This window comes from Dasypus novemcinctus, chromosome 9 (assembly GCF_030445035.2).
Source record: "Dasypus novemcinctus isolate mDasNov1 chromosome 9, mDasNov1.1.hap2, whole genome shotgun sequence".
Classification (NCBI taxonomy): Eukaryota; Metazoa; Chordata; class Mammalia; order Cingulata; family Dasypodidae; genus Dasypus; species Dasypus novemcinctus.
In genome coordinates, this window is record NC_080681.1 from 129,527,130 (window position 1) to 129,543,683 (window position 16,554).

The window sequence follows — 16,554 nt, forward strand, 5'->3', positions numbered from 1 at the left end:
TGATGCACAGATACCGTCATCACACCACCATTTTGTCCCACGTGTTACTTTAGTAGCCCACGCAGTGACCGAGGAGAGCCAACTACAGGGAGTAATGTAGTTACCTAGTGTAGGTGACAGTGTTCTCTCAGTTTTTCTCTTATTTTGAAGTTTCCACCGTGCCCTAGTTTCTCTTCCAGCGCTGCTGTCCTGAGCGGTCGTTCCTCTGCGGGAGTGGGATGGATGGATCTGCCATGGCAGCGGAAGGAGTTCAGTGTTCCTTTTTTCCCTCTAGGCACGAAGACCTTTCGATTTGCCCCTTCAGCCCCTTGTTCACCCTGGCAGTCCTCGCCATCAAAAACCAGTGCCCTCACTACCCCAACAAGAAGAAAGAGCGGCGGGGAAAACGGCCGGCAGAACCTTTCCTTCAGGAAAAGCCTCCGTCGCGTTCTCGCGCTCTCTCTCCCCAGCGTTCTGCAGTCGCACAGTTGCGGGGTGGCCCAGATCCTCACCCCAAGGTCAGTGAGGGGGCTCACGCTGAGATTTGCTTCAGTGCCCTCAGCCCCAGTGCACAACCCCCCTTCCTCGGAGAAGTGGCCTTCTCAGGGGAGGACGCAGCCACCTGGGTGCAAGTGCCCTTTAGAATGCCACGGTGGGCGTGCTGAGCCCCTGGCTTGGGTGGCCCCACCCTGCCCCTGCACCGTCAGCTCGTTCGGCCTTGTACTTCACCTCCCCGGGCCTCCTCTTCCCACCCGCGAGACGGATAGGCAACGCCTGCCTCCAGGGGTTGCCTCAGGGGACAGAAGGGACAGTATTTGTAAGCTGCTGGCCACACGGGTAACCACTTAGAACCTCGGTAAGGATTTTGGGTGCACTGTTCAATATGGAGCCTTTGGCTGTAAGTACCGGAAAACCAGGTTCAAACTGAAGGGTCAGGGTTTGATTCAGTCTCTCCCCAGTGTCCTCAGAATCCTAGTTCTTTCCAGTCCTGCAGTGCTGCTCTCTGTGGTGGCCTCGTCACCCTGCACTGTCCACTCCCACAGTGGCTCTAAGCTGCACACCGGCACGTGGTCCTACCTGGGAAAGAGCGCATCTGTCCCATTCAGGGCAGGGGCCCAAAACTGCCCCTGAGGAGAGCTGCCTCCGCCACGTGCCAGCCTCTGGCACGGTGCCTGGGGTCTGGTCCCTCTGGCCTCACAGGAGCTTGTGTGTGAGAGCGTGCTGCGGGACGCATGGACCCTGGGGGCCGAGGGGCTCGGAAGAGGGCGTCGGGGGCTGTCTGCTGCAGCCAGTCGCAGTGACACTGCCAGGGGGCCTCCACCTCCCACTCACGTGCCTGGCTGCTCTAACACCTTCCTGCAACATCTTTCTATAACTTAATTTTTAAAAATTACATTCAATACTTCAATTTTGAAACACTCTACCTCTTCCTCTTTTGAACATCTCAAGGCGTTTTGCAACTCTCAGGACATTTCAGAACACGGCACGCTTATTCTCCTACAAGGCACACCCTCAAATCTCAGCATGAAGAGATAGTGGCCCTTGTCTGTTTCTGTATCAGGAGCACCTGCTACAGACATCAGCAAGCGCTCCCCAATTCTCCCGTCATAGCCTGGCATGCTGGCACAGCTTTTCTTGTTGAACAGTGTCCCTCTCTGCCCACAAGGGCACGGAGGTCCATCTGGGTCAATACTGCACATGAAGCCCCAAGGCCAGTCCTTGGCAGGAAATGCCTGTTGCCAGGATTAACTCCTCCCAGGTTTTAGTAGACATTCCCCAAAAAGTTTATTTAAAGATTCTTAAGCTTTGGCTACCTGTTGTAAGCATAAGGCCACCTAATATTAAACATGTGTAAAATCAGGCTTGATGCTTAATTCTAAGCAACAAGCTAGGAAAATCAGAGACCTTGTCAGGAAAAAAAAATTCACATTTCAATTGAACTGAAATTGCTGGTGGTAAATCATAATTGAGGCAGAATCTACATTACTCTTTTATGAGGTTGATAATGAGTTTAGATAAGAATAGAAACCCTGATGTCGTTTGTAAATTATTCTCCTCTTTTAATACTGATATTTATAACAGGTGCAATGGATGTGTCATGATGATGAGAGAGAGTGTTGCTGTGGGGGGAGTGGGGGGTGGGGGCAGTGGGGTTGAATGAGACCTCATATTGTTTGAATGTAATATTTAAAAAAAAAATAAAATAAATATAAAAAAAAAAATACTGATATTTAGCAAAACTCCCATCTTTCAGCCTGCCAAGTAAAAAGGGCAGGAGTCACAACATGGGGCGTGGGCAGAGTGTCCCCAAGACGCCACAGGGCTTTCCTTCGCTGCCTTCCAGGCTGAGCCAGTCCCCTACGACGAGCGGCCTCTTCCAGCCATCCGCAAACAGCAGGGGAGAGCAGACGAGCGGTCGGAAGTGCACAACACGGACGTCAGCGATGCCGGGAAAGGGGGTATCTCAGGAGAGCCAGAGCCCTTAACCGAGAAGGCCGCAAGGGAGGCCAGCTCTGCCGTCGACGTGCTGGGAGAAGCCCTGGTAAAAAGAAAAAGAGATGTATGCGCACACATACAGTCACACAGACAGACACACATAACACACATGCAGACACACAGAACACACATACACAGAAAACACATACAGACACAGACATGCATACAGGTGCGTGCGTGCCAGGAGGAAGGAAGGAGGCGCGTGCCTAATAAGATATTGATTTCACTTTGTCCTGTAGAATTGAAAAATCTGTTGTTAATTTCTATTTATATGAAATAGTAAAAACATAAGATTTTATGACATAATAGTCATTTAAGACCATATTCACGGAGGTAGTGTTGAAAATCAACTCCCTCTAGTAAACATGTGCTAATTCCAGAGAAAAATGATGCTCAAACAAACCAAAGCTTGAAAGGGACCTCCTTGTGGAATTGTGCCCAGTGGATTTTCCTTCTGGTTCTCAGTTTTAAAATACTTCTCATGGTTGAGCTTGCAGTACTTTCCATACTTTAACGTAGACTTAAAATTTTCTTATGAGAAAATTTATTTCTCCAAATACACACATTTATCCTGCTGGGGTCCTGTTATTTGAAAAGACTCTTCTTAATTAAAAATTAAAGCTTCGCGTTGTACGGTTTTGGGGTGGCTGTGTGCTGTCATACAATGAGAGCCCTTTAAAGTAAAGTAAGATTCCCATTTTGTGCTAGGTTGCTGGGGCCTATTCCAAGACATGGTCATACCGAGAAGATGCCCTGCTTGCTTTGTATAAAAAGTTGATGGAGATGCCTGTTGAGACTCCAAAAGAAGATCTGAAGAACATGCTGCGGGCATCTGTCTTTCTCATTAGAAGAGCCTTGAGAGACATCGTGACCTCAGTGAGTCCCTCAGCCAGGGAGGACTCAGGTGTCGGTGGGCGCATGGGAAGGGTGGGAGAACGAGAAGGGCGCCCGGGGCAGTGTCCGGCATCAGCGGGCCAACAGGAAGGACTCCAGCAGCTACCGATCAAGTACCACCCCTTATCCAAGTGGATCCTGGTAGCTTGAGAGAGCCTGGCCAGGACGTAAGAGTCAATTCTAGCGTGAGTGTAGAATTTGGTTCACAAGGTAAAAACTGAGGTTCCCCAGCAAGAAACACATTCAGCCCATGAGTTGCGAAGGAAGCATCTGTGAATCTGCCTTTGCTGGGCCAGTCCTTCCTGACTTGAGCGGCACCAGCCTCTTCTGTGCTGTTTTGTTTTTTTTTAATTTATCCTTTATTTTATACTTAGATTATTATATTGATTTAAAATGTGGTTTGTGTAGTTAAATTCTTTTACCTATGAATTTCATTTCAGGACAGCAAAGGGGGCATTACGAAATACATGTTCTAAAAAGGGGACATTGGGCCTGTAGAGCTCTAGCCAGTAAAAGTAAGCTCAATCCACAGAGCCAGTGGAAATAACGTTTGTGGGATCCTGAGTCTGTTTGCCACGGGTAGGCGTGAGTTCTTAGGCCTAGGGCAGACCTGAGCATTGAAGGACTCCCTTGATAAGGCTCGGGCTTTTCTAAATGTCTCTTGGCCCCCAACATGGTTTGTTTGTTTTGTTTTTTAAAGATACATAGATCACACAAGAGTCCATGTTATTTAAAGCCAGGGCTTAACAGAGGCCCGATTTACCATCACCAAGAAACGTTTAGTGTCCTAGTTTGCCACAGGGTGGCCATTGCAAAGTACCAGAAATGGATTGACTTTTATAAAGGCAATTTATTTAGGGTAAAAGCTTATGGTTCTGGGGCTGTGAAATGTCCAAATCACAGCATCAGCAGAGATGCCTTTCACCAAAGTCACTGCCGGTGGTCCTGGGTCCTGTCACATGGCAAGGCAAGATGGCAGCTGAGGTCCCTGCCTTCCCCTCCAGAATCTGCTGTCTCCCGGAGCTCAGCTGTGGGCACCAGGCACAGGCTTGTCTCTGTCTGGGCCTCCTCCCTGTCTCAGCTGCTCTGCTTTCTTCCCGAGTTCATCTGTGGCTGCTGGTGATCCTCAAGTCCTCTCTCACGTGGCAGGATCAAAAATGGCAGCTCCTTTTCTCTGTGTGTTTATATCAAGAGGGCGGAGACCCCAGCTGGCTCATGCCTCACTGATATAGTCCAATCAAAAGACCCAAAGCAACCTTAAGGAATCTAATCAAAGACCCTGAACTGAATTTAATGCATTCAAAGGGCCCCACACCCACAGGAATAGATTAGTTTAAGAACATAATCTTCTCCTGGGATACACAAAATTCAACCTGTTGTATTCAGTTTATGTTTTTATTCATGAAACCTGAGGGGTCTAGAACTTATTATTGGATTTTTCTAACTCTCAAAGAGCCTTAAAAATGCTTGTTTCACAATCACTCAATTGTCTGGCTTTCTGAAGGAACTTAACCTTTAAAGCGGGAATGTAAGATTTTGGCATCAAGAGAAAATGTTGAGGGTTGTATGACAATGAAATAAGAGCATATATTTTCTATTTGCAAAATTCTGTATTAAGAAAGCCATTTTTAATTTGCCATTTTCAGACAACATGTAATTTTCAATGTAAGGTTCATATTTACTACCAATAGTAAATACGTATTTATTTCTTTTTTTCTATCTGGTTGCATCACCATCTTTTTGGTGCGTTGCTTCACCGTGCCTCTCCACACCGTGTGGGGCCTGCACCTCTCCGCGCAGGTCTAGGACGCCTTTTTTCTTTTTTTGCCGGGAGGTCCCAGGGACCGATCCCGGGGCCTCCACATGGTAGACGGGAGCTCGGTTGCTTGAGCCACAGCCCCTTCCTCGTATTTACTTTGGCGGAATTCAGTTATAAGAGCTCTTCCTTTTTAATCCCTTTTTTCTTAGGTGTTTCAGGCTTCTTTGAAATTGTTGAAAATGATAATTACACAGTATATTCCTAAGCATAAACTGAGTAAACTTGAAGCAACTCACTGTGTGGAAAGAACCATTCCCTTTTTGCTCACTAGAACTGGAGATTCTTCTGCTCGCCTCCGTATTATAGCTTCAAATTTTATTCAGGTATGAACTTCATCTGTAAAATTTGAAATCTTAGGTGTGAATGCACTGCTATAGATGTCTGTCTTACCCCATCAGGATTTATCTCCACTCAGCAGCATTTTATTTTATTTTATTTTAATTTATTGAAGTATATCACTCACACATAAACATACAAAAGGAGTAAGTGTATAGTAAAAGTTGTGAACTTAGAAAGCAAACATATATAACATCATACAAGACTCTCATATTTCACCCTACCACCATTATCTTTCATTATTGTTAAACCTTTTTAACTAATGATTAAAGAGCATTTTCAAAATACTTCTACTAACAAAAGTATTTTCCTCCAACGCACCCTATTATTATTATCTTTATATCATTTATATATGAACATACGTAAACAATAAGTGTATCGTAAAAATTATGAATTTACAAAGCAAACATGTATAACATCATACAGGGGTCCCCTACATTAACCCTCCACCAACATCTTGCGTTGTTTTTTTTTTTCCTTTATTTTCTTTTAAATGTTACATTCAAAAAATATGAGGTCCCCATATACCCCCCACCCCACTATCTTGCATTGTTGTGAGATGTTTATTACAAATTATGAAAGAATATTGTCAAAATCTTAATACTAGTTATAGTCCTTATCTTACATTTGGTGTATTTTCCCCCAACATACCCTATTATTATTTTTTAAACATATTTTTTATGACAGAAGTTGTAAACCCACAAAACATTTGTTATAGATAAGATAATATCATCTGATTATTACCACGTCCATAGTGTACATTTGACTCACGTTTTCCATACTGCCCCATTATCAACACACTATATCTTTGGCATAGATGCAGGATTACATTATTACTGCTAACCATAGTCCATAGGTCACTCCAGCTGTATTTTTCCCATGCTTCTCCACATTCCCACCACCCTGCAATAGTGATGTACATTTGCTCTAGCTCACAAAGGACACTCTTGCATCTGTACCATCAACCACAATTCTCATCCACCTCTTGGTTTACTGTGCTAATCAGGTCCTAGATTATTCTCCAGCATTCTGTCAACTGGCATTTATATACCTAGACTACATTGTCAGGCACATTCCCATTTATAAAATAGCTCTTAATCACTATTTATTACCATCTACTCTATACATTTCCATACTTTTACAGTAAAGTTAATTAGAACTTCTATATCCATTAAACTTAAGTAATCCATCTCACTCCTCCTCTTATCTCCTTTAAGAATTCACCACCTACCACCAGGTCTTGAAGATATTTTCCTGCAATTTCTTCTAGAAGCTTTATGGTTCTTGCTTTTATTTTTAGGTTTTTTTATCTATTTTAAGTTAATTTTTGAATAAGGTATGAGATAAGGGTCCTCTTTGCTTCTTTTGGCTATGCATGTCCATTTCTTTCAGCACCATTTGTTGAAGGGACTGTTCTGCCTGAGCTGTGTGGGTTTGACAGGCTAGTCAAAATTCACTTGACCGTACACGTGAGGGTCTGTTTCTGAAGGATCAGTTTGGTTCCTTTGGCCTTTGTGTCTGTCTTTATGCCAGTACCATGCTGTTTTTACCACTATAGCTAGGTAATATGATTTAAAGTCTGGAGATGAGAGTTCACTGTTCATTTTCCCTTTTAATGATGTTTCTGGCTATTCAGGACCGCTTAATTTGATAATCATGCCTTCCTTTTTTATTTTTTAATGCTGGTGCAATTTTTATTGGGATTGCATTGAATCTATACCAATTTGAGTAGAATTGACATCTAAATGATATTTAGTTTTCCAATCCATAAGCATGGAATGTTCTTCCAATTATTTAGGCCTTTTTTTTATTTCTTTTAACTTTGAGTTGCAGTTTTCTGAATACAAGTGCTTTACTTCTTTGGTTAAGTTTATTCCTGACTATTTGAGCTTTATCTGTCATATTTTATTTTCACCACTCTTTTGACACTTTCAGTTACTTTTATTGATATAATCTTCATTTCTAGACTCTCTTCCAGGCCTCTTTCTCCTGTCTTTTCTTTTCAGGCTCTAGCATACCCTTTAGTATTTCCTGAAAATCTGGTCTCTTGCTTACAAATTCTCTCAATTTCTGTTTGTCTGTGAATATTCTAATCTCGCCATCATTGTTGAACGACAGTCTTGCTGGATATAAGATTCTTGGCTGAAAGTTTTTCTCTTGTAGTATCTTAAATATACCATACCACTGTTTTCTTGCCTCCATGGTTTCTGGTGAGAAATCAGCACTTAGTCTTATTACGTATGCCTTATATGTTATAAATTGCTTTTCTCTTGCTGTTCTCAGAAAACTCTCTTTGTCTTTGTTATTTGACATTCTGATTAGTATGTGTCTCGGAGTTGCTCTATTTGGATTTTTTCGGATGGGAATACATTGTGCATCTTGGACATGGATATCCATGTCCTTCAGTAGGGTTGGGAAATTTTCTACCATTATTTCTTCAAATATTCCTTCTGCCCCTTTTCCCTTCTCTTCTTCTGGGACACCCATGACACATGTGTTTGCACGTCATTTGCTGTCATTTAGTTCCCTGAGACCTTGTTCAATTTTTTCCACTCTTCATCTTTTCTTTTGTATGTTCACTTTCAGAGACCATTTCTTCAAGCTCACCAATCTTTTCTTCTGCCTCCTCAAATCTGCTATTATATGATTCCAATATTTTTAAAATTTCATTGTACCTTTCATTACCATAAGATCTGCTATTTTTCTGTGTGTCCTTTCAAATTCTTCTCTGTGCTCATCCAATGTCTTTTTTTTTTTACATTTTTTATTGTTTTAAAAAAAAAATACATAGGTCACAAAAAAATGTTATATTAAAAAATATAAGAAGTTCCCATATACCCCACACCCCACCGCACCACTCCTCCCATACCAACAACCTTTTCATCATTGTGGCACATTCATTGCATTAAGCAAATACATTTTGGAGCATGCTGTACTGCATGGATTATAGTTTACATTGTAGTTCACACTCTCGCCCAGGACATTGAGTGGGTTATGGCAGGATATGTAATATCCAGCATCTGTCCCTATAATATCATTTAGGACAACTCCAAGTCCCAAAAATGCCCCCTCATCACATCTCTTCCCTCTGTCTACCCTCAGCAACTACTGTGGCTACTGTCTCCACATCAATGATACAATTTCTTCCATTGCTAGAGTCACAATAGTTCTATAGTAGAATACCAGTAAGTCCACTCTAATCCATATTTTATTCCTTCATCCTGTGAACCCTGGTATGGTGATGTCCACTCTACCTCTAAATCAAGAGGGGGCTTAGATCCCACATGGCTGATGGATGTGATTCTCCTGCTTGCAGTTTAGACACTCTCAGTTCCCTGGTGTGGTGGTTGACCATCTTCACCTCCCTGTTAGCTGACCTGGCTAAGTCCAATGAACCAACAAATAGGAGCTGCAACTCTGCTGAGGCTCAGGCCCCAGCTGCACGTGGCCAGTCCAGAGATTCAAGTCTCCTGAGTATACACAAACCCCAGCACCAACCACAGGTTCAGTAACAGTGACAGAAGAGGCATGTGTAGAGAGGTCACATCTGAGTCCAACTCCATCATACTCAGGAGCACAAATTCCCAAGTAGGGCCCACTGGCGAGACACTGAACTCCAGAGCCAGCACCCACACACTCCCTAGAAGCCTGCCCGTGCCAGATGCCCCCATTAAGTACCTTAAACAAGTAACCCTTCCTTATGATATTTTCTGAAGAGTTTTCTCAGCATTATAGATTCAACCACATAACCTGACAATCTCCCATGTTCACCTGCTCCCCCCAAACCTCCCCCCATTTCCTTGGACCATCTGACCCATCCTCCCAACCCTAGCCCCCCTCAAGCCTGCAAAGCCCCACGCAATAGTGTCCCTAGGCCTCCGTCTTATCCTTTCCCTGCACAACTACTTCCCTCCCCTTCATCATAGATTTCACCCATGTGGGTGTCGGCTCACAGCCTTCCTCTCCCCACTGATTTCCTGTAAGCCTGTCATCCAGTCTCCAGCTTCCAGTGTCTCCTTAATATCCTTAATCTCTTTAACCATCTCATTGAATTTATTAAGGAGATTTGTTTGTTTGAACATCTATGATTAGTTGTCTCAACTCCTTTATGGCATCTAGAGGCTTATCTTGTTCCTTTAACTAGGCCATAGCTTCCTGTTTTTTGGTGTGGATTGTAATTTTTTGTTGGTGTCCTGGCATCTGACTTACTAGGGTATTTATTCTGGGTGCAGTTTTTCTTTTTGGTTTAGGACTTCCTGCCTTTCTTCCTTGCTGGTTGTTCAGTACAAGCCAAGGATGTAGTTGGTACTGTAAGCTGTGAAGGGTCAAGCTGCCCTCATTGCCCCAGGGATTGAGGAAGCTTCTCCCAACTTTCTCCCTTGCCAGTGGTAGGGACAGTCACAGCTATGTGGAACAATCCAAGTTGTGCAGGCCTAGACTCTAGTTGCCCAGAGACACTGATGAAGCTTCCCATACCTTTCTCCCCTGCCTGGGACGGAGATGGATTGCAGGTGTGGGCAACAATCTATGCAGTGCCCGTCCAAGATGACTGCAGTTGCCCCGATAGATTTCCAATTATTCAGTTTATGCCAGCCAAAGGTACCAACAGTTACCTGGGAGGCTAGTGCAGGACTCGCCAGCCTTCTTCTTGCCAGAGGTGAGGCTGAAGCCTAGCCTAGAGCTACAGGCCAATCTGGGTGAAAGAAACCAGTTCCTACCATCACAGTGATTTTCGGTCAGCCCAGCTTCCTCTCATGCTGCGAGCAGGGTAAAAATGGCGGCCACTGGCCTCTTTCCAACTTGGACAGACTCACACCCCAGCTGTTCCTAGGGTTACACCTTAGTCAGCCGAGTCTACTAATCAGTAGCTGAAATTGGTGGCCGACCATCTCCTCCTCCCCTGTTTTTGGGAAGTGAAGCTTCCAATTCCAACCATAGAATAGCCCCTGGGGCACCTTGCACTGCCAAAGTAGCATGATCACCGGCCTTCACAGCTTGGCCTGTAATTTCCCAGAGAGGCTGGCACAGGTCCCCCCAGCTTCCTCCCTGCTGGAAGTGGGGCGGGGGCTTAGGCTAGAGCTGCAGTCTGATCTGGATGGAAAGCAGCCAGTCCCTACCCACACTGGGATTTTCCGTCCACCCTGCTTCCCCTCATGCCAGGAGCGGAGTTAAGATGGCAGGTACCAGCCTCATTCTGACTTGGACAGGTTGAAACTTCAGCTGTTTTTAGTATTATACTTTAGCCTGCTGAAATTACTCATCAGTAGCTGAAGTTGGTACCCATCTGTCTCTTCCTTCCCCATTTTTGGGAAGTGGAGCTTCCAATTCCAGCCCCGGAACAGCTCCCGAGGCAGCTCGTGCCTCCAGTGAGGGTGGCACCGGCCTCCGGGGCGTGGAGCCTCTGCTTGGGCGTCTTCTCTGCAGATGGGCTGCCTCCTCCTTCCACTCCTTCCACGATGTGGCAGGACGCTCTTCTGGTCTCCGGGAGTCCCCAAACAGGAGCTTCAGCAGCGCCACAGAGCTCTGGTGATTACTAACCGCCCTGTAGCAGGAGCTGTCTAGGAGCTGCTTGTTCTGCCACTATCTTGCTGGTTGTCTCAGTAGCATTTTAAATTATCCTTCACAATTTGCTATCATACGTCCCTTATGCTCTAAAAGGTAAACTTCTGTCTTAGACATAAACTTTGATAAAACGTACAGTTTGGTTTTTCCAGTATTTCTCCTATTCAACATATGCTGTTAATTTTTAAATAAAAATATATGGGGAAGTAGAGGTGGCTCAAGCAGTTAGGTGCCTGCCTGCTACACGGGAGGTCCCAGGTTTGGTTTCCTGTGCCTCCTAAAGACGAGGGAAACAGAGGTGTCTCAAGTGATTGGGCTTCCGCCTACCATATGGGAGGACCCAGGCTTGATCCCCAGAGCCTCCTTGTAAAAAAGTCATGCACACCTGGTGAGCCAGTGTCCGCTGCCATGCAGCCATACAGCCAGATGACGACACAACAGAAGATATGAAGGGGAGAGTCAAGACAAGACACAACCGAAACCAGGATCTGAGATGGTGCAAGTGACGGGCAACCTATCTCCACATCGGAGGTCCCCAGGATCAAATCCCAGTGAGTGTTAGAGGAGAAAACCAAGAGAAGATAAAAAGAGAAACAGACACAGAAGATCACACAGCGAATGGACACAGACAGCAAAAAACAGCAGGGTTAGGGGGAGGGGAGAAAAAAAAGACAAGCAAGACAGTGAGCTGACACGACAGGCTTGCATGATGAGCTGACACAACGAAGAGACACGACAAGGAAAACACATAATGAGAGAACAAAAAGGCAGGAAGCAGAGGTGATTTAAGCCATTGGGCGCCTCCCTCTCACATGAGAGGTCCTAGGTTTGTTCCCAGTGCCTCCTAAAAAAAAAAAGACGAATAGACAACAGACACAGAGAGCAGACAGTGAGCACAAATGATGGGTGGGGGGTTATAAATAAATAAAATAAATCTTTAAAATATGTGTATGTGTAAAACAATCAGAATGGAAAATTTAGGGGGAAAGAAATAAACAGTATCTGTTTTCATCTACTTTTATTCATTGGACAAACACCTTTTAGCTAGGCGGAAGTAAATGTCTGAGGCCTTTGGCACACAGTTATACTAAGCAGTGAAAGGATGTGCTTGTCTTTAATTTCACGAATGAATACATGTGGTCTAGGACTTCTTAAGTTAAGGGTCCATGTCTGGGCTTCACAGAGTATATGATTCCCTTGACATTTGAAACACAATTTTGTGAATATGCGTGACTTTCTTGAGAAAGAATCCAAAGCTTTCATCTAGGTTTTCAAAGGGGTTGTTATCCCAAAATGTGAAGAACCACAGATCAAGTTACCTTTCATAACTGGAAATAAACTTTCAGGAAAATGAATATGGAAAATTAAGTAATATTGAAGTCCTACAATAAACTCCTTATTAGTAAAATTTAGAATTATTTTGTTAGAAATTACAGAGTCTTCTGGAAAAGAAATTTAGAAAAAAAATTCCCAACAGGAAATTATTGGAACCCACTGATTCTTGATTATTTAATGGGACACAAGTATGGGCCTTGAGCAAAGGGAAAACATTTTTCACTGAGCTTTTTGACTGAAAGTTAGCTGTGTTAATGGATGGTATTCAATCCTCATGTAAGAAGTTTGAAATGGGCTGAGAAAACAGTCTGTGGGATAAAACAAGAAAAGAGAAAAGGCTCTGCTTTCTCTTCTACAGTTGCAAACCCAGAAGAGCTTAACTTTAAGTAATGTTTTTAGATATTTGTGAATAAGATACTTTTATGTATAAAAAATATTTCCTGTATTTTCCTATTTCTTGTCACTGCCACCCCCCTTTTTCTCAGGGGAGGGGATATTATCTTTCAGAAGCTATTTTGAAAATGAAAATGTGTTACTACTTAATTGAGTTATTCTTAAACCATATTAATTTCTGAATTGTTTGGTAGTGCTAAAATTTTCTTTTTATTTGAAGTAATTTTATGGCAGTATATTACAGGGTTAAAATTCTTTTTATGCATCAGCAATGCCAAGTAGCCAACATTATAGACACAAATGTTTCCAGCCTCTCTTTATCCTTTAGGGAGTTTCCAGTTTCTCCTTCTTTTTCTTTGTTGTTTCCACAGAGGCCACTCCTAGACACAGATCCAAAGCCAGCAGTGCGCGCAAAACTAGACCTCAGCCAGCAGGTGTGACCTGCAGGCCTGCGGAATGGATTTCTTTCCATCTTGCAACTTACATCCTTCAGCTGTTTTGGTTTTTTTTAAAGATTTATTTTTTTATTTATTTCTCTCCCCCCTGCCCAGTTGTCTGCTCTCTGTGTCCATTCGCCGTGTGTTCTTCTGTGACTGCTTCTATCCTTATCAGCAGCACCAGGAATCTGTGTTTCTTTTTGTTGCGTCACCTTGCTGTGTCAGCTCTTCTTGTGGGCAGTGCCATTCCTGGGCAGGCTGCACTTTCTTCGTGCTGGGCGGCTCTCCTTACAGGGCGCACTCCTTGCTCATGGGGCTCCCCTACGCGGGGGACACCCCTGCGTGGCAGGGCACTCCTTGCGCTCATGAGCAATGCACGTGGGCCAGCTCCACACGGGTCAAGGGAGAGCGGGTTTGAACGGTGGACCTCCCAAGTGGTAGACGGACGCCCTATCCACTGGGCCAAGTCCGCTTCCCACATCCTTCTGTTTTTCATCACTTCTTTCTTTCTGTGTACCTGAATAACAAAATGATAAATATCCGAATTCTAGAAAGACTTGTTTGGAGATATTAAAATGTGTACTGGTACTTACTTTTTCATCGTAAACCCATCATTGAGCATATTAACTGGAGTCTTGGCCATTGTGTAATGCTTGGTTGACCTTTCATAAACTCTAAGTAATGACAGTAGAAAAGCAGCAGAGCTGTAGTTTTAATTTTTACAGAAAGTAGAAAAAAAATTTTTTGAGTTTAGGGAATCCTGAGAGCAGAAATCACAAGTTTCAGTTATGTTTTCTGTGCAGTTCTCATCTGTCTCCTGATGACCCTGGCTTTATTTATTTTTGGTTTTGATTGGATGTTTTGGTTTAAGTAGAAGCATGAGCTTATAGATTGAGGATTTTACTGCCATTTGTCTCTGTAGTTTTGTCCCTGTTTTTTCCGTTACTATTTACCTTGAGGATTAGACTAAATTGTACCAAATTGCCTCTAGTGTTTTCTAGTACAAATTAACAAATTATGTTGGTCTTTACAGGAAATGGCCTTGTTTAAGGAAATTAAACCTCTCCAGATTATCCCATCGTACTTGGTGCAGCCACTGAAAGCAAACTCCTCAGCCCACCTGGCGATGAGCCAGACGGCCCTCCTGGCCCGACTGCTGCGGGACCTGGGCACCGGGGCCTCGGGCTTCACCCTCGACAGCGTGATGAAGGTAAGTGCAGCTCGCTGCAGTGCCCCGTGGCCTCGTGCGTCAGGTGGTGCCCGGCACACTGCCAGGGTCACATCGGCGTGTGTCGAGTGGTTGAATGAGTCCAGAAAAGCAGCCACTGCTGGGCTCAGCAAGTGAGAGCACCTGCAATCCCCTGCTGGAGTCAGCAGGCGAGTGCACCTGAGGTCCCCTGCTGGAGTCAGCAGGCGAGTGCCCCTGAGGTCCCTTGCAGTTCCCACCACACACTCTATGACGTTGCATGCTCAGATCTGTGTCTAGGGTGGCAGAAAAGCTATCGAGCACTTTTTCATCTGGGAGAGATACCTGCAGTGCAGCAGAGACCACGTACCAGTCAGTGCGTGTATTTTTTCTGCTTTGGACAACTTCACCTAACCTCGGAAGTTAGAGGAGAGAGGGTCTCTGCCAGTCAGAAAGTCCCTGTTCCTGATGTCCAGCGCGGTGAAAGCGTAGTTCTGTGCGCTCAGCTGACACCGCGAGTGGCCGCTTGCACGGTGGTGTGCTCGTGGTCCGCCGCCAGCCTCCTCTCTGTGTTCATGTCTGTCAGTGGAGAAAGGCAAAGGCAGGCGGGGTGAGCCTTCAGGGCCGTCCTTCTTCTTGTAGGTCCCCAGGTGCCTGGATTGGGGCCTGAAGTCATCACAGCGACAGGAAAGTCAGGCTCAGACGGGCCTGTTGCCCTCCGTCTCTCTTACTAAGGTGTGGCTTAGTCCTGCTTCAGTAAGCAGAAGGCTTTGAAATCAGTAACCCTTTTGAAACCCTTTTGCACTTGGCTGCCAGAGCTCCCTCCTCACGCGCTCTCCTTGCACCTGCCCCTGCACTCGGTCCCCCTCAGCGGCCCTTCACCCTTGACCTTCGCACTCCCAGGCCCAGGCCTTCTGCTCTCTGTACACACCTCGGCCCTTGGTGGACCCCTCCAGTTGACCGAAGGCTCACACGCAGAGCCCCCCAGCCTGGACCACTTCCCTGGCGCCGCCGCTCCCGCGGTGGCCACCCAGATGTTAGCGGCCTCAGGCTTAGCGCGCAGAGTCCCGCTCCCGGCCCTGCGCACCGCTCCTCCCTCGCCCTCTCCGCGTCAGGAGAGGCAGCTCCTTCCCGCTCTCAGGCCTCGTGCCTCGGGCACATCTTGGAGTCCTCTCTCGGTCTCGGGCCCCCATCTTGCAGGCTGGGGGCGCTCCCTTCAGAGACCACCAGAAACTACCAGTTGTCACCTCCCAGGCCCCCCACCGTCGCCTTCTGCCGGATCACTGCCACCCTTTGAGGGACCTTCCACTTGCACCCTGCCCCTGCAGCCGGCCACCCCGCCGCAGCGCCCGTGCAGTGCTCTGCCAGGCAGGCTGGACCGTGCTGGCCCTCCGCTCCAGCCCGCCGTGTGTCCCGCCCCAGAGAAACAGCCTGTACCCTTCTGACTGCGAAATGCCGGCTCCTTCCTGAGCTCATCTCTTTCTTTTGCCAAACTTTTCAAAGGTGGCCAGTTGTAGCCAAAACATAAACACCACCACTCCGTCCCTCCTCGCACCACCAGCTCGGAGCCCATGGCCTGTGTCTGGATTACACTCGGCACCACTTTCACCCACTGAGTTGCTCCTGCGTCATGGATCACTGCCCTCCTGCCTGCAGGGCGGTGTCCTTGCTGCCCGCGTGTTTAAACCCTGGCATGACCGCATACCCCCTCCAAGATGCCAGCGTCGGCTTCAGGTACCCCAGCAAGGCCATGTGGGGCCCCAGTCCTGCGAGGCGAGGCCGCACCAGGTCTCCATGGCCTGACGCAGGGAGAATTGGTTGCTCACTGCTGCCGCAGCCCAGTGAGGGGGACAGGACAGGGCTTTGCTCCACGCGGTCCAGCAGGGGCCTGCATTCCCTCAGGGGTGATGCCTCCAGCCTCCGCATGGGGCCGTCTGACCAAAGGAGAGGGACTAGAGGACCGCGAAAGCACACGTCCCCTGCTGAGCCATCCCCCACATGTCCTGTGACCGAGGTGGCTACACACTAGCTCCAAGGGCGACCTGAGGTGGCCGTGCACCAAGGAAGAAAAGGAGGCAGGTCTGCTGAGCGCACGGTGGTGGCTCAGGCTGCCCAAA

The 16,554-nt window shown here is 46.2% G+C and overlaps 1 protein-coding gene across 1 annotated transcript in view; it reads left to right on the plus strand.

Annotated features, from left to right (window-relative positions):
- The window catches only part of CEP104 (centrosomal protein 104), a 57,772-nt gene that overhangs the window by 15,429 nt on the left and 25,789 nt on the right, over positions 1-16,554 (plus strand). The window contains 6 exon segments of the mRNA XM_012520367.4: positions 275-379; positions 381-497; positions 2,324-2,521; positions 3,184-3,351; positions 5,338-5,511; positions 14,285-14,461. Coding sequence (XP_012375821.2) covers positions 275-379; positions 381-497; positions 2,324-2,521; positions 3,184-3,351; positions 5,338-5,511; positions 14,285-14,461 — 939 coding nt within the window.